This window comes from Ursus maritimus, unplaced genomic scaffold (assembly GCF_017311325.1).
Source record: "Ursus maritimus isolate PB19 unplaced genomic scaffold, ASM1731132v1 scaffold_12, whole genome shotgun sequence".
In the NCBI taxonomy this organism is placed as follows: Eukaryota; Metazoa; Chordata; class Mammalia; order Carnivora; family Ursidae; genus Ursus; species Ursus maritimus.
The window spans coordinates 26,967,739-26,988,558 of record NW_024423564.1 but is presented as its reverse complement, the minus strand read 5'-3'; the positions used below and the strand labels follow the sequence as shown (position 1 = coordinate 26,988,558).

At 42.6% G+C, this 20,820-nt stretch overlaps 1 protein-coding gene across 2 annotated transcripts in view; it reads right to left on the bottom strand.

Annotated features, from left to right (window-relative positions):
- Window positions 1-3,336: 3,336 nt before the first annotated feature.
- The window catches only part of BCAR3 (BCAR3 adaptor protein, NSP family member), a 108,857-nt gene continuing 91,373 nt past the window's right edge, over window positions 3,337-20,820 (bottom strand). For both annotated transcript variants that reach the window (XM_040627021.1, XM_040627022.1), the window contains 4 exons: window positions 17,146-17,317; window positions 14,334-14,445; window positions 7,051-7,263; window positions 3,337-3,957 (listed from right to left, as the gene is read on the bottom strand). In XM_040627021.1, the coding sequence (XP_040482955.1) occupies window positions 3,779-3,957; window positions 7,051-7,263; window positions 14,334-14,445; window positions 17,146-17,317 (676 nt within the window). In that variant the 3' untranslated portion in view covers window positions 3,337-3,778. The remainder of the gene's footprint in view (window positions 3,958-7,050; window positions 7,264-14,333; window positions 14,446-17,145; window positions 17,318-20,820) is intronic.

Genomic DNA, 20,820 nt, shown 5'->3' with positions numbered 1-20,820 from the left:
TATTTAACATCGTGGAGGAATTTTTGTAACTTGTTTGAGAAAAGTTGGATATTCTGTATGATCCCCAAATTATTTAGAAGACAGGAAGAAAAAGCAAATTGGTAAGTGTTTGCAGTTTGTGGCAGAGTGATTGAAATGTGTTATTTTAAAATCTTGTATTTCAAATTTTTTACAATAGAAAAAGAATGAGAGGGGTAATGATAAACTAGAAAGTATCTCCTTTGCAAACTCAAAAGCCTAGAAAGTAAGCGTAGAAAACTCATACTTAACCAGCTAGAGGAAAAGGTAACAGTCAGTTATTTTGATTGGAGCATTTAGACCATTTACATTTAAAGTAATTATTGATAGGTATGTACTTAATGCCATTTTGTTTATTGTTTTCTGATTTTTGTAGTTCTCTTGCTTTCTTGTGATTGATGACTTTCTTTAGTGTTATTTTTGGCCTTCTTTCACTTTATTTCTTGTGTAGCATAGGTTTTTGGTTTGTGGTTTCGATTTGTATGTAACATCCTAAGTATATAGTCGTCATATATTTAAGTTTATGGTCACTTAAATTTGAACACATTGTAAGAGAACTTCATTTTTACTCCTCTCCTCCACATGTTTTATGTATATGTTGTTATATTTTACATATTTTTATTTCATGAGTTCCCCTCAACTGTTTAGATATAATTGGTTTTACTGCTTTTGTCTTTGAACCTTCATACTAGTTTTGTAAGTGATTACTACCTTACTGTATGTTTGCTTTTACTCATGTCATTTTTTTTTTCATAATTTCTCAGTATGGCCTTTTCTTTACCACTTAAAGAAGTCTCTTTTTAACATTTCTCATAAGGCTGGTTTAGTGGTGGTGAACTCCTTTAACTTTTGTTTGTCTGGGAAACTCTTTGTCCTCCAGTTCTGAATGGTAACCTTGCTGGGCAGAGTATTCCTGATTGTAGCTTTTTTCCCTTCAGCACTTTGAATGTATCCTGCCACTCCTCTCTGGCCTGCAAAGTTTCCAATGAGAAATCAACTGATGGACTTATGGGGTTTCCCTTGTATGTTACTATTTGCTTCTCACTGCTTGTAGAATTATCTATCTTTAATCTTTGACATGTTAATTATTATGTGTCATGATGTGGACCTTCTTGGGCCTATCTTGTTTAGAACTTTCTTTGCTTCCTGGACTTGGATGTGTATTTCCTTCCCCAGGTTAGGGAGGTTTTCAGTTATTTTAAGTGTTCTTCCCCTTTCTGTCTTCTCATCTGAGACTCTCATAATGAGAACACTTGTTTATCTGATGTTGTCCGAGAGATCCCATAACCTATCCTGATTGTTTTTTCTTTTTCTTTTTTTCTTTCTTATTTTTGCTATTAGCTTGGGTGCTTTCTACTACCTGCCTTCCACATTGCTGATCCATTCTTGTGCATTCTCTAATCTCTTGTTGATTCCCTCTAGTGTAGTTTTCATTTCAGTTATTGTATTCTCCAACTCTGTTTCTTTTTAAATATTTGTCTCTTTGTTAAAATCCTCACTGAATTCCTCTTTTCTATCCAGTCCAGTGAGCAACTTTATGACCATCACTTTGAACTCTTTATCAGGCATATTGCTTATCTCTGTTTCATTTAGTTCTTTTTCCAAGGTTTTGTCTTGTTTTTTTGTTTGGAGCACATTCCTCTGTCTCATTTTGGTTGACTTTCTGTGCATTAGGTGGAACAGCTATATCTCCTAAATTTGAAGGAATGTCTTGTGTATGGTTGTCCCCTGTGTAAACTGTGTGTGCCTGGTGATTTTGGTTGGCTGGAGCTGTGGCTGGCATGGGCTAGGGGTCCTGGGCATTCTCTGCTAGGGCTGCCCTGGTGCCATGGCCAGAGCTGAAGTGGGTGTGGGCCAGGGTGGTCCCAGGGTTTTCTGTGCAGAGGGCACCTGGCAGGATAGCTGAAGCTGAAATTAGTGCAAGCCTTGGGTTCCAGGGTACTCTGTGCAGAGGGAGCCCTGGCAAGGCAGCTGAAACTAAAGTGGGTGTAAGCTTGGGTGTCCCAGGGTGTTCTGCAAAGGAGGCGCTCTGGTGGGGTGACTGAGCCAAAGTGGGGTGCAGTCCAGTGTCCTAAGTCATTTTACACAGGGGGCACCCTGAGCCATAAGGGGCATGAGCTAGGATGTCCTGGAACATTCTGCTGTAGCAAGTCGTTTGGAGCAAAAGTGGCATGGGCCTGGAATGTTCTGGGGTGCTTTGTGCCTGTGTCACCTTGGTGACACAGCTGGAGCTATAGGGGTGTCCAGTACGTGGCACACTGAGGCCACTCTGGTGGGATGGCTTGGGCTGGTGTGGGCTAGAGGCAGGGGCTTGTGGAAGCAGTAGGCTGCTCCTTTCCACAGTATAAAAGTGGAGGGAGAGTGTAAACAGTGTCACCAGCCCCTCTGACCAGAAAGCATTACAGCAGCTCTCTGCGTTTTGGTGGAGTTCAAGGGCTGGATCTTTTATATTCTAGTTGCTCTTTTAAACTACAGCTTTTTTCTGCACCCCAGGGCATTTGGGGCTGGTGTGGGTAGAGGCCTGGGGCTCACTGAGGTGGCAGGCCAGCTACAGAGCCAGGACCATGCTCTATCTGCACTGTCAAGGTGAAGGTGGAAACATAAACCGTGGTGTTCACCAGTCCCTCTGACCTTCTAGAGTTCTAGCAGCTCCCCCACTATTTGGCAGGGTTCTAGGGCTGGTTCCTTTATGTTCTACTTGCTGTTTTAAACCATGGCTTTTCTGTACCCCAGGGCAAACATATCTGCTCGTGGTCCTTCAGCCCCATCCCTCCCCACTGTAGTTTGCAGCTTTGGGAGTAGGGGTTCCCTTTGTTACTGTGTCACCATCCCTCTCGCTGTTCTCTGTTGTGCAGAAGCTATTCAGTCAGCCCTCACTTCTTTAGGAGAAAGTGCTTTATAAATAGGTATAGATTTGGTGTATCATCTATGGAAGAAATGAGTTCAGGGTTTTCCTGCTTCGCCATCTTGAATTGGAAGCTCAGCAGTTGGTTATTTATTTTCAAATGCATGAAGTGATGTCATGAAGCATACTAGCATCTGGGTACTCACTTTATATCAGGTGCTGTGCTGCGCACAATATGGGGTTAATTTGACCAAAGTCCAACTGCTAGCAAGCACCACAGCTTCACTATGAACCTAGGTCTGTCTTCTGGAGCCAGGGCTACCTTGTCTCACTATTCACTCTGTCTCCCATATCACTCTTTAATTTTGGTTTATTATTAGGATATAGTATCTAGGGAAGAGGATACCCCAGGAAGGTAGGTATAATTACTGTACTATGACAAGTTATTAAAGAGACCAGATACAATCATTTCACAAAAAGATATATTTTCATATGACTATTTACATTTCTCATATTTAAAGAATATCATACAACTGATACCTTCCATAATGTTTCATGCTTTTAAAGTCTTTTCTATTTACACTTATCTGACAAGGAATATAGACTAAAATGGTCAAATACCTCAGAAAAAAGAAAGCAACCGGCCAACATAGCTAGGTCTTCTCTTAAATTTGCTGATCAACATTAGCAATAGTTACCTTCATAATAAATTATCTTCATTTTAAAATCAGTAGTAATTTTAAACAATTCATAAATAAGTGTGCTCTGTGCAATTTACATGTTTAATATCCTGTGGATACTAAAAGCTTGTACACAGTCAGATTTGCACATTACTTTATCAACTGATAAGCCTTCCCAAAGAAGAAACTGGAGAAGCTTCAAATAATATCCTAAGTTTCTCTGGAGAGTTAGTTATCAAAGCTCTGCCTGCTTTACAGGGGGAGGTTCCAATTTACGTGACAGGGCAGTTAAAATCTGGTTGAATTTCTCATATCTCTCTGTCTGATTCACTTGTGCCCCTTTGCTGCCCCATAGCAATCGCATTTGAAATTCAGTCTTGAAGATTTCACTCATTTCTTCATCTGGTTGAAAACCTAATAAAAATAGAACAGTTACTTCAGTTTTCAAAGGTAATGTCGACAATAGACTGAAAACCTACTTGCCTAAAGTCAGATCAAAATGAACCTCATCTTACATCAGAACTTTAAAAATGCCCTCAAAGAAAAATATAGGCCCTGTTTTATATAAGGAAAGGGCAGAGCCCCGTCCTCAAGGACCTGAACACCTTCAGAGAAGGAATACCAAGTAAACTCACTGAAACATGATAGGATAAAATTCGTGTGCACAAGCCACTGTGGGAAGGAGTGTTCAAAGTACCTTTTGTTTTTACAGATTTATTGATGTATAATTTGTGTCATGACTCACCTATTTTAGCTGCAGTTTGATCTATAATAGTAAGCCTATACAAGTTAAACCTCCATCACCACCAGTTTTAGAACATTTCCATCACCCTAGAAAGTTACCTAGTACCTCTTTGCTCTATGTTGCTATTGTTTTGCCTTTTCTAGAAACTTGATATAAATGGAATCATACAATGCGGACTTTATGTCTGGTTTCTTTTATTTAGCACCATGTTTTTGAAACTATTCCATATTGTTGCAGGTTAGCAATTCATTCCTTATTGCTGAGTGCACTCAGTTATACGGACATTCCACATTTTGTTTATCCATTCACAGATGGACATTAGGATTGTTTCTGGCTGTTACGAATAATGTTGTAAACATCTGTATGTAAGTCTGTGTGTGGACATGTGTTTTCATTTCTCTAGGAATTACTGGGTCATATGGTAAATACGTTTATTTCAAAGAAACTGTCAAACTCTTCCAAAATGGTTGAACCATTTTATATTGTCACCAGCTCCAGTTTCTCCATAAGCTGCCAAATCTTAGTATTTAAGTAGGCTCCGTGTCCAGTGTGGAGCCCAACATGGGGCCTGAATTCATGACCCTGAGATCAAGACCTGAGCTGAAATGAAAAGTAAGACGCTTAACCAACTGAGCCCCCAGGTGCCTCAGTATTACCATTCTTTTTAAATTGTAACCATTCTAGACAGTATGTGGTATTGTCTCATTGTGGTTTAAATTTACATTTCCCTAATGACTAATGCTTTAAACATCTTTCCATGTAGTTATTTGTCATTTGCAGATCTTCTCTGGTGTATTGTCTATTCAAATATAGTTTGTCTTCTCATTGAGTTGTAAGAATTCTTTATCAGGTAAATGTTTAGCAGATATTTTCTTCTAGTCTGTGGTTTGCCTTTTCACTTTCTTAATGCTGTCTTTTGAAGAGCAAAATTTAATCAAAATTTTTTCTTATGGTTCATGCTTTTTGTGTCCTAAAACAGCTTTCCTAATCCAAGGGCACAATGAATTTCCCCTATGTTATCTTATACGAGCTTTACACTTAAGCTCTTACATTTGGACCTATGATCCATTTCGTATTGATTAGTGTGTATAGTATGAGGTAAGGATCAGGATTCATTTTTTCTTTTGCATAGCATATTCAGTAGTTCCAGCACCATTTGTTGAAAGACTGTATCCAATGAATTACATTGGCACCTTTCTCAAAAATATATGGACAGCCATATGTGTGATCTGTTTCGTGACTCTCTTCTGTTACATAAGAGAAGATGTGCCTGTCTACTTAAAGCCAAGGATACTCAACTCTTTATTTGAGAGGTAGAAACTTCTAGCCAAAGTGTCATATAGGCACGTGGTTCTCATCCTTGGTTCCTGCTGGATTAATCTGCTCTGTCTTTAAATCTATTTCTACCATCTAGATTTATAGGATCTTTGTGAAGAAAATAATAGAAGCCTTCTAGTCCATCCTTCCCTGTCATGCCAGAATATCTCTGACAGATAACATACCAGAGGCCAGACAATGACTTCCAATCATTCAGTTAATATGCTTTGAGTCCCTGCCTTGGGCTGGGTGTATGTTGGTGAGCAAATCTCTGCCATTACTGGTTCATAGTTACTTGCAGCAATGGAAACTTGCTACATAAACCTGTAGCAGGATTAACTGAGAAATGCCATTAGATACCTTTAAAGGGATTTGCTGTAGAGCAGCTTAAAGCCCTTTTCTCAAAACCCCTCCTAATATATTGGCTTAGGCAACATCCAACGTAATATAGTTATTAGCTTTGTATAAGCAGGCACTCTAATATCTGGTGAATTGAATTAGGTGCTTTTCTTTTCTGAATCCTAAGCTGCCAACCCTAGGGAACTTTCTGAGGAAAAAACTGAAAGAGGTATGTAGTTCTTAACCCTACAGCAGATAAGAGTGTAAACTGCCAAATTCTGGTTCTGGAGCAATAACTTTTGTTTTAGGATGAAATAAATAGGCCCCTCCTGCCCTATGTAGTTCTTTCTTGACCTTATGGGTGAAACTTGGGGCCCATGAAGAGAACATAATCATTCCTGATAACCACCTTGGGGTAAAGCCCTCCTTCTTATTGTGCTTCCTAAATGATCTTTTTGCCTGCAAGCCTTCAGCTCTCCCACAAGCAGACGCCAAATTTAAAACACAAATCTGACCATCTCATGACACTATCCCATGTTTAAAACCCTACACAGGCTCTTCCTCAGCCAGAGTCCTACATAGAAGGCCTTCCCACCTATATCCACCTCCTTCAGCCTAGTTGGTCATTCCTTAAGACACACTTTACACTAATCCAAACCTAAATACTCATGGTTTATAGTTTTCTCCAAGCTCTCTCCATAATGCCTGTGTTGGACCCTCTGATGCTAAAAACCGGGACGCTCACCTCCCGATGTAGGAAGAAATAGGAATGCAGATAAGTGAAGTCACCTAGAACTCTAACCCCTCCTGTCGGCCCACCGTCACATAGCTCCAACCAGAAGTACTAATGGTAGGCAAGCCGACCAATTCCTTATTGACCCTCTCAGTTTATTCTATGTCACTGACACAACAGCACACACTGAAAAGGAGAAACAGGATTCTTAAGTCGCTTAGGGACTAAGAGGAAGTAATGATCAATCATAAGAAAGGGAATTCCATGCCTTAATCTTTCCTACTTTGTCTTTTCCTGAGAGCATTCATGCCCTTTTGTTCCTTCATTCTAATTATTATGCAGAGTAGAGTGGCTTACAGAAAACTACTCTTACCTTCCAGGATCCTCTCAGCATTCATCCGGTAGCTGTCTGCAGTTTCTGCCATGAGCCGGGCTGTGGCCAAGTGGTTCAGCATAATCTCACAGCTTTCATCATTTTTTTCCCACATGTCAGTTCCTTCAAAAGTGACAGCCTGGCGCTCCATCAGGGTCACAAGAGGCATCAGTAGTGGGACTGATATTTTGTTGGGGGGAACACACGTAGACTCTGAAAAACGGGGTAAAGTTTTCCATGTTGTATTTTTTTTTTCAAAGTTAAGCAAGAGAGTTCCAATTCAAGATGGTGACGTAGGAAGAGACTCCTCCGGTGGACACACTGAATCTGCAGCTAAATATGGAACTTCCTCTGAAAAAAACCTAAAAACTGAGCAACTCCTAGTATCAGGTAAACAAGGTCCACACCAAAGCAGGTAGGAGAGGCCAGGACCCAATCTCTCCATAAACCTCAATCTTGGCACAACTGGGAGAGAACTCAAAACCTGGAGCTTTCTCCCTGAGGAACAAAGGGTTTGAACCCCACATTTGGCCACCCCAACTTTTAAGACCTGCACCTAAGAGCTGAGCCCCTAAAACATCTAGCTTTGAAAATGAACCCTGCTCAGGTCCACTAGACCCACAGGCTGTAACAAAGTGAGAAAGAGCTCTTCAAGGGCTTGTGTGCTCAGACTCACCTGCACCAGGCAGAGCACGGAGGCAGCGGATTGAAGGTGCTCATTTGCTAATCTTGAAGTGTTGGTCTGAGGGGCAGGCTAACTTAGCACACATCTAGGGGCCTGATGGCTGGAAGGTACCATCTTCATGCTCGTTGCCTTATTCTAGCCAGCAGGTGCCATCATTTTTTTCTTTCTTCCTGCAGGCACCATCTATATGCTCCCTCTGCCAAATTCCATAGTGCCAGTGTCCAGAGGGGAGCTTTTATACACATTTGGTGCCTCAGTTTTTGCAGGTGCTCCCCATGATACACCCCTGATAACCTGGCTGTGAAGGCTAGAGGAACTGCAAATCCTGTGTAACAATTGGAAACACAACTCTAGGCAGGCACCCTTAGGGCACGGCACAGACAGCAGACTGAAATACACCCCCAGTCTTTCTATAAAAGAGGCCTATTTGCTTGAGCCTGAGAGGCAGGCTTCACATTTGGCACACAACTAGAGGCCTATAGAGATGCTCTTAGGTAATGTAGGCTGGTGAACACCATCCTTGCACTCTCCCTCTGCCTTGCTACAGCTTCCTGATACTAGCTGATACACTTGAATTTTTTTTTTTTTTTTTTTTTTTTTGGTGCCACTGCCACCCGTGGGACACCTCCACATCACCCAGCTGTGGTGGCCAATGGGGCTTATGCTTGCATTCCCACAAGACTATATATATTTGCATAATTTAAAAAACTGATCCTTGAGGGTCTGGTTTCCAACTGGCCTGAATCTAGATGCTAAGACCCTCCCCTTTGGAACATTGACAGGTCTTGGCATATCCTCAACTCCTGGGAGCCATTAAAAATAAAAGACTGCTTAGAGAGAGACAACCAAGAACTAGACCAGCGTTGAATGACAATGTTCATCTCCTACATGAGGCCACTTCTTCAAGCCTGGGAGAGGTGGCTGTTTTAGCTAATGCACAGAAACCAACACAAAGAGTCAAGCAAAATGAAGAAAAAGAATAAGAGAAAACCTCAGAAAAATCTTTAATGAAATGGCAACAGGTAACTTACCTGATAAAGAGTTCAAAATAATGGTCATAAAGATGATCACTGAATTTGGGAAAGGATAAACGCAGCAAGAACTTTAAGAGATAGAAGTCACAGAGCTAAAGAAAACAACTGAAAATTAGAGTAGAGGGATTCAACACACTATATGAAGCAGAAGAAAGGATTGGTGAACTCAAAGACAAGATAATGGAACTCATATAATCAAAGAAAGAATGAAAAAAGTGAAGATAATCTGCTTGATGATGTTCCATAAATCCCTTAAACTAACATTTGCATTATAAGGGTCCTAGAAGAAAAGAGAAAGGAGCAGAAAACTTATAATGGCTAAAATCCTCCAGATCCAGGAAAGCCCAGAGAGTTACAAATAAGATCCACTCCAAGACATATTATAAAGATTTTTTTCTTTTCTTTAACTTTTAACATTTTAAGAGTAAAACAACTTGTAATGTACAAGGGAACCCCCATAAGACTCTATCAGCATATTTTTCAGCAGAAACTCTAGAGCCCAGAAGAAAGTGGCACAATGTATTCAAAGTGCTAAAAGAAAAAAAAAACTTTCAACCAAGAATACTCTATCTGGCAAAGCTATCATTCAGAATTGGAGGAGAAATAGAGTTTTTGAAACAAATAAAAGATAAAGGGGTTCATTACTACTAAACCAGCTATATAAGAAATGTTAATGGGACTTCTGTAAGCTGAAAAGAAAGGGCATTAATTAGTAACAAAACATGTAAAAATACAAATCTCAATGGTAAAAGTAAATAGACAGTAAAAGTAGATTAATCACTTATAAAGTTAGTATGAAGGTTAAAAGACAAAAGTGGTAAACCTAACTACAATTAGGGAACACAGATAAAAAGATGTAAAATGTGACATCAGAAACAAAACGTGGGGAAGGAGTAAAATTGTGCAGATTTAGAATGCATTCAAACTTAGGTTGGTATCAACTTCAATAACAGACTGGTAGAAGTTGTTATATGTAAGCCTTGGGGTAACCACAAAGCAAAAACCTCCAGAAGATACACAAAAGATAAAGAGAAAGGAATCCATGCATAGCACTAAGGAAAACCATCAAGCCACAAAGAGAACAAGAGAAGAAGAAATGAGCAGAGAGGAAGGATAAAATAGTCAGCAAAAATACATACCTATCAACAATTAAATGTAAATGGACTAAATTTTCCAATCAAGACATACAGTAACTGAATGGATAAAAAAAGACCCATCTTTATGCTTCCTACAAGAGATTCACTTCAGATATAAGTGTACACACAGACTGAAAGTGAAGAGATGGAAAAGATAATCATGCAAGTGGAAACCAAAAGAAAGTTTGAGTAGCTATACTTACATCAGACAAACAAGACTTTAAAACAAAGACTGCAGTAAGAAACAAAAAAAGGAGCAATATAAGAGAATATAACATTTGTAATTATTTATGTATCTAACATAGGAGCACCTAAATATATAAAGCAAATATTAACAGACCTAAAGGAAGAAACAGACAATACAATAATAATAGGAGACTTTAATACACTACTTACTGGATAGGATATCCAGACAGAAAATCAGTAAGGAAATATTGGCCTTAACAACACGTTAGACCAGATGGGCTTCACAAATATATACAGAGTATTCCATCCAAGAGCAACAGAATACATATTCTTAAGTGCATGTGGAACATTCTCCAAGGTAGATCATGTGGTATGTCACAAAACAACTCTTAAGAAGACTGAAATCCTATCAAGCATTTTTTCTGACCACAGTGATATGAAACTGGAAATTAATTACATGAAGAGAACTGTAAAATTTACAAATATGTGGAGATTAAACAACATCCAGTGGGTCAAAGGAGAAATAAAACAAAAATACCTTCAGAGTAATGAAAATGGAGAAACATACCAAAATTTATCTGGGGTGCAGCAAAAGCAGTTCTAAGACTAGAATTCATACTGAGAAATGTCTACCTCAAGAAAGAAGGAAAAGCTCAAAAAATGCTATTTTACACCTCAAGAAACTAGAGAAAGAACAAAGCCCAAAGTTAGTAGAATGAAGAAAACAAAGATCAGAGCAGAAATAAATGAAAGAGACTAAAAAGACAAAAGAAAATATCAAGGAACCTAATAGCTGATTCTTTGAAAAGATAAACAAAATTGACAAGCCTTTAGCTACAGTCATCAAGAAAGAAAGACACAAAAAAATCAGAAATGAGAAGTTTCCGCTGATACCACAGAGAACAAAGGCTCATAAAAGACTACTATGAACAATTACGCACCAACAGATTGGACAATCTAGGAAGAAATGAATACATTCCTAGAAATATGCAACCTACCAAGACTGAATCATGAAGAAATAGGAAATCTGAACAGACCAATTACCAGTGAGGATACTGAATCAGTAATCAAAAACCTCCCAAACAAAAAAGCCCAGGACCAGACGGCTTCATTGGTAAACTGCACCAAACATAAATTAATACCAATCTTTCTCAAACTCTTCCAAAAAATAGAAGAGGAAGGGACACTTCCAAAATCATTTTATGAGGCTACCATTACCTAAACCAGAGGGGGACACCACAAGAAAAGAAAATTACAGGCCAATATCCCTGATGAACATCGATGCAAAAATCCTCAACAAAATACTGGCAAACTGAATTCAATAATACATTAAAAAAGATCATATACTATGATCAAGAAGGATTTATTCCAGGGATGCAGGGATGGGTCAACATCTGCATATCGACCGATATGATATGCCACCTTAACAAAATGAACAATTAAAAAAAAATCATACGATCAGGGTGCCTGGGAGACTCAGTTGGTTAAGCCTCTGTCGTTGGCTCAGGTTATGATCTCCTGGGATGGAGCCCTGCATCGGGCTCCCTGCTCAGTGGGGAGTCTGCCTCTCCCTCTCCCCCTCCCCACTGCTCCTGTGCTCGCTCGCTCTCAAAATCGTTTTTTTTTTAAAAATCATATGATCAACTCAACAGATGCAGAAAAAGGATATGACAAAATTCAACATCCATTCATGATAACTCTCAACAAAGTAGGTATAGAAGGAACATACCTCTACATAATAAAGGTCATATCTGACAAACCCACAGGTAATACTCAAGGTTGAAAAGCTGAAACCTTTTTTTCTAGGATCAGGGTCAAGACAAGGATGCCCACTCTCACCACTTTTATTCAACATAGTATTGGATGTCCTAGACAGAGCAAATGGGCAAGAAAAACATAAAAGACATCCAAATTGGAAAGAAGTAAAGCTGTCACTATTTATAGATGACATTATATACAGAAAACAAAAACTCCATCAAAAACTGTTAGAACTAATAGACGAAGTCAGTCAAGTTGCACAATACAAAATTAATATACAAAAGTCTGCTGAACATCCATACACTAACAATGAGCTACCAGAAGTAGAAATTAAGAAAACAATCCCATTTACAGTTACATGAAAAAGAATAAAATACCTAGAAATAAATTTAACCAAGGAGCTGAAAGACCTATATACTGAAAACTATATGACACTGATGAGAGAAATTGAAGAAGACACAAACAAATGGAAAGATATTCTGTGTTCATGGTTTGGAAGGGTTAATATTGTTTAAATGTCCATACTACCTACAGCAATCTACAGATTCAATGCAATCCTTATAAAATTCCAATGGCATTTTTCACAAAAATAGAACAATCCTAAAATATGGGGGCACCACAGAAGACCCCGAATAGCCAAAGGGGTTTTAAGAAAGAAGAACAAAGCTAGAGGTATCATGCTCCTTGGTTTCAAACTAGATTCCAAAGCTATAGTAATGAAAACAGTATGGTATTAGCATAAAAATAGACACATCAGTGAAACAGAATAGAGTCCAGAAATAAACCCATGCACCTACGGCCAATTTATTTATGACAAAGGAGCCAAGAACATACAGTGGGGAAAGGACAGTCTCTCCAATAGATGATGCTGGGAAAACTGGAGAGCCACATGTAAAATAAAGAAAATGGGACACTACCTTCCACCATACACAAATGTCAACTCAGAATGGATTCAACACTTGAATATGAGACCTAAAACCACAGAACTCCTAGAAGAAAACATAGGCAGAAGCTCCATAACATTCGTTTTGGTGATGATTTTTTTTTTCTGACACCAAAAGCAAAGACAGCAAAAGCAAAAATCACTAAGTAGGGCTACATCAAACTAAAAAGCGTCTGTACAGCAAAGAAAACCATCAACAAAATGTAAAGGCAAATTACTGAATGGGAGAAAATATTTGCAAATCATCTGTTTGCAAAATATATAAGGAACTCACACAAGTCAACAGAAGAAAAAAAATCCAATGAAAAAGGCAGAAGATCTGAATAGACTTTTTGCCGGAGGAGATGCAGATAGTCAAGAGGTACATGGAAAGGTGCTCAACATGAGAGAAATGCAAATCAAACCACAATGAGATATCACCTCACACCCATTAGAAAGGCTATAGCAAAAAGACAAGAAGTAGCAAGTGCTGGAAAGGATGTGGAAAAAAAGAGAACACTCGAGTACTGTTGGCAGGCGTTATTAGTACAGCCACTATAGAAAATAGTACGGAGATTCTTCAAAAAATTAAAAATGGAACTACCATATTATCTAGCAGGCCCACTTCTGGCTCTTTATCTGAAGAAAACAAAAATACTAACTCAAAAAAAATATCTGCACCCCATGTTCACTGCATTATTCACAACAGCCAAGAGAGGGAAACAACCAAAGTGTCCACCAATGGAGGAATGGATAATGTGGTATAATTATAAGTATTTATAACTAAATACACACACACACACACACACACACGCACGCACACAATGGAATATTATTCAGCCATAAAAATAAACGAAATCCTGCTGTTTGACAACATGAATGGACTTGAGGGCATTCTGCTAAGTGAAATATGTCACAGAAAAAGAGCAATACTGTATGATCTCACTTGTATGCAGAATCTAAAAAAATAAAACCCCTCAGCTCACGCATATAGAGAACAGATTGGTGGCGGCCTGAGGCGGGGGTCAGGGGTGGGCAAGATGGGTGGGAGGGTCAAAAGATACACATTTGCAAGTATAAAGTGAGTAAGTCACGGGGAGGTAACGTGCAGCGCAGCGACTACAGTTAATGATACTGCCCTGCACCCCTGAACGTAACCAAGAGAGTGGCTCCTGAGAGCTCATCACAAGAAAGAAAAATTTTATAACCATATATGATGTGGGTGTGAACTGGACTGCGATCACTTTGTAGTACACACACGGACTCGTTACATCGTCCACCGACAACTAACATAATGTTACAGACGTTACGCCTCAAGAAAGGTAAGCATGGAGTGAGGTGACTGGTAGCCCATGTCCTGTTTTAGCAACTGCAGTTCTTCTAGAAAAGACGCTGTCATCTGATAAAAGCCTCGATGATCCATCAACAATCCTACAGATAACTTGGATCTCATGAAATGTCCTGCTCAAGGCTTCGATCAAACCAGAGCAGACAGGACCTAACGGTCTCACAGACACACATGGGGCGGCCACCGCGTGCACTCGCGCTGACCCCGGGCTCACCTCTGCCTTCATGCAGGATCTTGCTGAAAGGCTTCAGCTGTTTCTCATAGAGGATGGCAGTTTGGGTGTACTGGTGCCGCAGGGCAGTCCACGTTTTCTCTAACCTTGTGATCTGGAAGAAAGAAAGGTGTCATCATTTTGGAAGAGGCTCTTTTTATAAAATCAAGTCAAAGCAGTTGAAAGCAGCGTATAGAGAAAGGCTAATCCCTGTGCCCGCCCCTCCGCTCTGTACTCTAACGGCCCAGCCCAGGGACAGCTCCTTATCAGGTTCCTGCGTGTGTTCACGTATCTGTGCGTCCACACATACACCCCACTTTAAAATAAAAGGCATATCATACTTTACACATTTTTTGGTTTTTTGCTTGGAAATCATTCAAGTATGTATAAAACAGCATAGAACAGCCTTATTTTGTTAAACTTTTATATGATGTTCCACTTTACAGATAAACTTGTTTACCTAGTTTCCCACAGAGAAGAGTCTTACAAACTTTTTTCTATCAAAAAATTTTCTTGTGAAGATTTTGCATATGTGTATGTGTGTGAAAATATTTGTAGGATAAATTTCCAGAAGGAACTACTGGGTCAAAGAATTACATGTATTTTAAATGTTGATGGGAATTGCCAACTGTCCACAGAGGTTATACTGATGAAAGCATGTAGGAATATAATGTGTAGCATTTTAATTTCCTTGTACGTAATAATGTCTGAGACACACAGATTGCCCAGATCACGTGATGCCACACTACTCATTCCTTTTCATTTCTTTTAGAACAGTTCAGTCAATGCTGACATACGCCACTGACTCTGTCTGCCCCAAGACAGACAACCCCCCTCATACCATAAAACCAGTAAGCCCAAGTGTCTGAAGTTTGTTGTTTTTTTTTTTCACATGAAATAAGAAAGAGGAAGGGCCCTAATATTTGGGGAATGAGCGCCAACTTTGTGTCAGGTATTTGAAGAATTTCACTTAACCCTCCAATGCCCTATGAGGCAGTATTTCGGCCTCATTTTACAGATCAGAAACCAAAAGAGAACAGTTAACTTTCTCCAGGTTTTATAGCTGGTAAGTGACAGAGGAGAGATTCATTCCCTTGGCCTCTAAGAGCTGCGTCTTCCCGGAGGAAGGAGAGAAGCGATCGGCACCAGCAGGTCTGCTGGGACAGAAAGAAGGCCATTTGTCTTCCTCTGGCCACCCGACCCCCCCACCCCCTGCACCTCTCTCTTCTCACTGTCCCTTCTTTTTCCCTCCCTGAAGCATCTGCCTTTCCCGAAGCAGCCCTGGTCTCTCATCTGGGCCCATCTGCTGGATGCTCTTTCTTGATATTAGAGGCTGAGAAGAGAAGGCACGTGAGCCTGTAGTACAGGGTCAAGTTTGGATGATGACACACAGGAGTGGCGGGATTCCCCTCTCAGCCTTCCCCGGGTCTGCCACAGCCCTCCCCCGGCAGTGCCCTAGCTCACTGCGGAATCCGCGGGAGGACTGCATGCCCTCACTGCGGAGTGCTCCAGCAGGGAAGAGTCTGAGGCTGCGGGAGGCAAGGGAGCCCCCTGCACAGGCGCATTACGGTACGTGGGCAGAAGTCCCTAACCGTGGAGTGTGAGGTCGTGGACGGCAAGCACACGCTCCCACAAACCTGCTCTTGACTACTCTCAGAGGAAACTCTGGGCTGGAGGGCTGCACACGGCTTAGCCTGTTGCCTCAGCTTTCCGAAATTATAGGCCGTTTTGGATAAGAAGAAATAAATATGATGCAAATTAAAAACACTTGAATGAAAAATTATAACCCCTGTTATTCTAGGAGTCAGCGTATCATGAAAATACAGCTGTATTTGCTTATTTCGAACATGGATCCTGCAAAATGCCTGTGCGTCTAAGGAGTTTTCAAACTCTCAGGATGTTGTAATTGGAACTGATTCCCCGCAGAATTTCCTGGTGAGGCCCTAAGTTTTTCAGCTTGTCTTTAAAGTGACCTTGCTTTAATGCCAGGAAATGAGGCTCCTAACATGCTCTGACTGGCAGGTCATGTGACTGTGGCGTCTTCCCTAGCAGCAGCGGCGGATTTTCCGTGAGCGCCCAGCAGGCTTCCAGCGACAGTCTGTAGCTAGGAAACAGCCAAGCTAAATGCCCAGTGGTTTTGGTGTTACTGGTTGCAGACTGGGTTTGTAGGACTGGAGGGCCCTGAGGGCGATATTACAAACATCTCGGGCTTGTGGGGCAGAACAGAAATGGGAAGCTGACTCCGGGCAGTCAAGACGACAGAACGACTTTCCTCTATACAGTCCATTTGATTTAAATACAGCTTTCAGGTTTGACACTAATCCTAAAAATCCATCCAAGCAGATAAATTCAAAGTGCCCGACTTCAGAAACTCTAATTAGGGGGTGATAATGGTAGATAGGCTAGAAATCTAAATTTTTTAACAGACGTCTTTTTTAGGTGACTCGAGGAACATAATTTTGAAACAAACCACTCTGGGGATTCTCAGAGATAAGCTCCCCAAATGTCTGGTGACACAGATGGAACAGTCTCTCTCTTTTACGACACACGGTAGCCAGATGTATCATCCTAATTGGTTAAGGAATACTAATCGCTCTTGAGGACGGCTCTTGTAACACCAAGGAGAAAGTGCTGTCAAAATGATCCCATTTTTAAAAACAGAGCTGGAACACTTAGGAACTGCTTTAGCTTTGGTTTAGTCTACCTTTCGAGACTAAGAGCATGGGTGATTTGCTAAGCCTGAGCTTGCAGATCCACTTTCAGAACCACAAGGCCGCACAGGCGCGCAGGGAGCACTAATCCAGGGGAAATTTACCTGCGGCATTTCCAGGGCTTTCATGATGGCCGAGAAAGAATAGAGGTCCCCCATGGAGTCTTTCAGTTCCACTGCCACCTGGATGATCCTGTTGAGGGTGGCCGCTCGGTCCTCCAGAGTGCCCGTGCAGCCCAGAATGTCCACTGCAATGCCGATGGCCATCGTGTTGTGTCTGGGAGGGAGGAGATCAGTGGTCAGGCCCAGGGCAGACAGGACTAGGGGGAAAGGGATACAAACCAGCCAGGAGAAGGACTAGATTTGTGCCGTTTTGCCCTGTGATGTGCTGGCAGCTCAGACAATCGGCAGCTCAGCCGATTTCAATGGCGAGACACCCCCCCCCCCCCCCCATGGACTGACAGCAGCAGGGCCCAGGGTAGGCCTCAGAGGGTGCACTAGTTAGAGTCAGAAAGGACAGACACCCCAGGACAGGGCCACGTTCAACCCTGCATCTGGGGGCACGAAGAGGCCCTCTAGGGATGAAGCTGCTCAGAGGTACATGGGGCTCCTTGTACTTTCCACCACGAGAGGCCTGGGGAGACCCCTGGTCCCTGAACACGCTGGGGAATCCCATCCTCAGGGAAGCCCTGGGCCACCTCCGCTGTGCAGCCTGGACTGGGGAATGGAAGGAACAGCAAAATGAGAATATGCTTGACCTCAGACGACAAGACGGGTCTTGGAAAAGAAAAAGGAATAAGGAACTAATAATGGAGAGTCCGTGGCTCTTGGTCAAGAGGCCGGAAGGTGAATGGAGATGTGGACAAAGACCACATGATTGACCGACAGGAGTTTCTCTGTAAAGTCAGACCCTAATAAAAGAGAAATCTTGTATCTGCCAACAATCCTCCCTTTTCTCATCCTGTACTACCTGGGTCAAGCTCACAGACCCACAACAGGAAGCAGAGTGATCTTTTCTCCACATGACAATAGGACTAATATGAACCGGGTCGTAGGGCAGTCTGCTGATGGCAGTCGGCATAGACCGCAATCCTTTCCTTCTCTCCCTCAATCAGGACCAGGGAGTTGACTGCATTGGGCCAGAATGGCGTCCATTAAATTTCCTCCAGGCCGTGGGACCAATGCCGGACGTGAAGCCCCTGTTCATAGCTATGGTTACCAACATATGACATGTCTTTGACACTCCGGAGCCAACTTGTTCTCCAGGTTCACAGCCAAGGATGTTACTCCACGGCCATTCTCCTTTCTGTGCCCACAGAGGCCCATGGTGTTGAGCTCACTCTCAGTGCCTTGAGCCAACACTGGCATGATTCGTCAGGTGGCTAGCCCTACCCCTTTCTCTAGTCATTACGAAATAAGTGATGAGCTCTGCTGTCTCTGAGTGTGAGTGTGTGTGTGTGTGTGTGGTGCTTACTCGAGATGTGACCACAGGCTGTTACCTAACTGCTCCACTCCTCCACTTCTTCACTGTAAAACCAGGAGCAACAGTGAGAAGGAGAGAGGGTGTGGGGCTGTCACAATCACTAGAGTGCCCGTTGCCGATAGGCCCCTAGCAAATGGTAGTTGTGACCACAACTGTCTCTGTGCACATCTTTCTCTGCAACCTGGTCCATTTTGTCAGTCTGTCTCTATCTAGCTCTTTTTCCCTCTCTTCTTCCTGATGTCTTCATTAATGGATCCTAACATAAAGTATATTTTTATTGCTTGCTGAATTTACTGAAGAATTTTCTTACTTATATGCAGTGTTAAGATTGAGCTGAGCATTTCAGATGCTTCTTTTAACTAACAGTAAACTGACTTCCCGTGTTGCCTTCAATTGATTCTTCTGTTCACTGTTTCTTCCTATGTTTTAAACGGCCCTTAATAAAAGATAGGTTCTCTACTTCTATCAAGGGTTAGCGGAGTAATTCTATCCATTCATTCAACCGACGTGTACCTAAAACCTCTTACATACAGCACTATAGGAAAATCTACTCGGCGTGGCAGGGCTGCGGCAGACCCTCAGGTGAATGGTAAGAGGAGGCGGCGCTGAATGTTGTACAAAGGACAGCTCCACGCAGGACGGTGTAGAATGGGTGAGGTGTAAGTTAAAAATAAAGGGTGGTCTGTATTTGATTCTCAAACACAAGAAGATGATGTCATCTGACCCTTCGAAATGGCTATCGCCTCGGCCTTTCTTTAGTACACAGTGTAAGGAAGAAACCTGCTCCCAGGCTCTAGGAGGCAGGTCGCCCAGGTCACCCTGGACAGGAAGCACAGCAAGGAGAGGCCCCAGGGAAGTGGCGATGAGGAAAAAGAGGAAACAGATGTAGACAGGCGAGGAAGTCTGAAAACAGCCTGGAGGAGCCCCCAGCCTGCCGACCTCTGCCTGGGCCCGAGCGCATGTCCAACATACCCAACGACACACGGATGAAGTAAAGCCTGGAACCTGGGGGATTTGTGCGACATGCCTCGCATGAGCAATGGGGCCGTGTGGCAGCACGGCTCACCTCTGCTGAAACTGACCACTGGCCCAGCAACAACAGAGGGCAAAACTAGTGGAGTGGAAAAGCAGGCCCTTGGGGTTTGGGGAGGGGGGAAGGCTGCCTGCAGAGAGAGGCTAGAATCTAGGAAAGTCTGTAGGAAAAGGAGGAAAATTCACACAATTCTCCAAAGGCATTAAACAAAAAGGATGCTTGAACAAAACTAAGGACCATGTCCTAACCGCCTGCCTCCCAGGAGCCCTTCATTCGGCATTCTGGGTGTTTTCTCTCCGTGGCTGGGAAGCCAAAGCCACAGGGGCAAGGGGGCCAGCTCATCTGCCTTCTGGCCCGGGAACCTCGAAAACGGCTGTGCGGATGCCCCAGGCTCCCTGGAATGCACCGTTTCCTTCTGAGGGGCTGACATCCTAGGGCTGTGCTGTCCACCAGCCACATATGGCTATTTACACGCAAAACGGTCAACAGTAAAATACAACAGTTGTTCCTCTGTTGCCACATTTCTGGCTCTCGATAGCCCCCTGTGGTTAGTGGCTACCGTCATGAGCTAAAAACATTTCAGCCACCTCAGAAAAATGGACTGGACAGCACTAATGACCTAGAACGTCCGGGTGTCCATTACAACCCATGTGTGTGTCATGACAATTAGGAAATTGGCTGGAAAAAACAGGATACTTAAGGTAACAAGGCAGTCTTGCCCAAATCAACGGTCTTCTCATGTGTGTCAACAAGTCCAGCGTCTGCAGCGACATGGGAATCTAGTGTGGCACTTCTCTTAAAAACCTGCCTCGCTAGTTCTTTTTCATTTCTAAGTCTCCGAGGCTCCGGCATGCGGGTTTCAGCAGGCGGCAGGGGCCCTGGCTCCTCGGGGACTGCAAGAAGGGGGCACTAAGGCATCAGAGGCTGGGGGGCCTGAGTGCCGCCCTCCCCTGCCCGCCTCGCAAAGAAAACACTGTTCAGATTCTGTTCTTCCTGACCTTTCCCACAAACTCCCACTTATTCCTAGTGCGACCTTGAACTCCAAAGAGAAAGAGCAGCCTCCGCTCACTGAGGTGGGGCCGTGGGGGGGCGAGAGGTTGGGTTCCCCGGGCGGCGGCAGGGGTGACTTCTGCTAGCACGGCCCACGGTCTCTTCTGTCCTCCACTCCCTCCCGGGGCACGGACAGGACCGTGTTCCTTGTCCCCAGACTTGCTCTGTGCTCTCTCTTTGTGCATCTCCGGGAGTTCTGTGGCTGAGGCCCCTG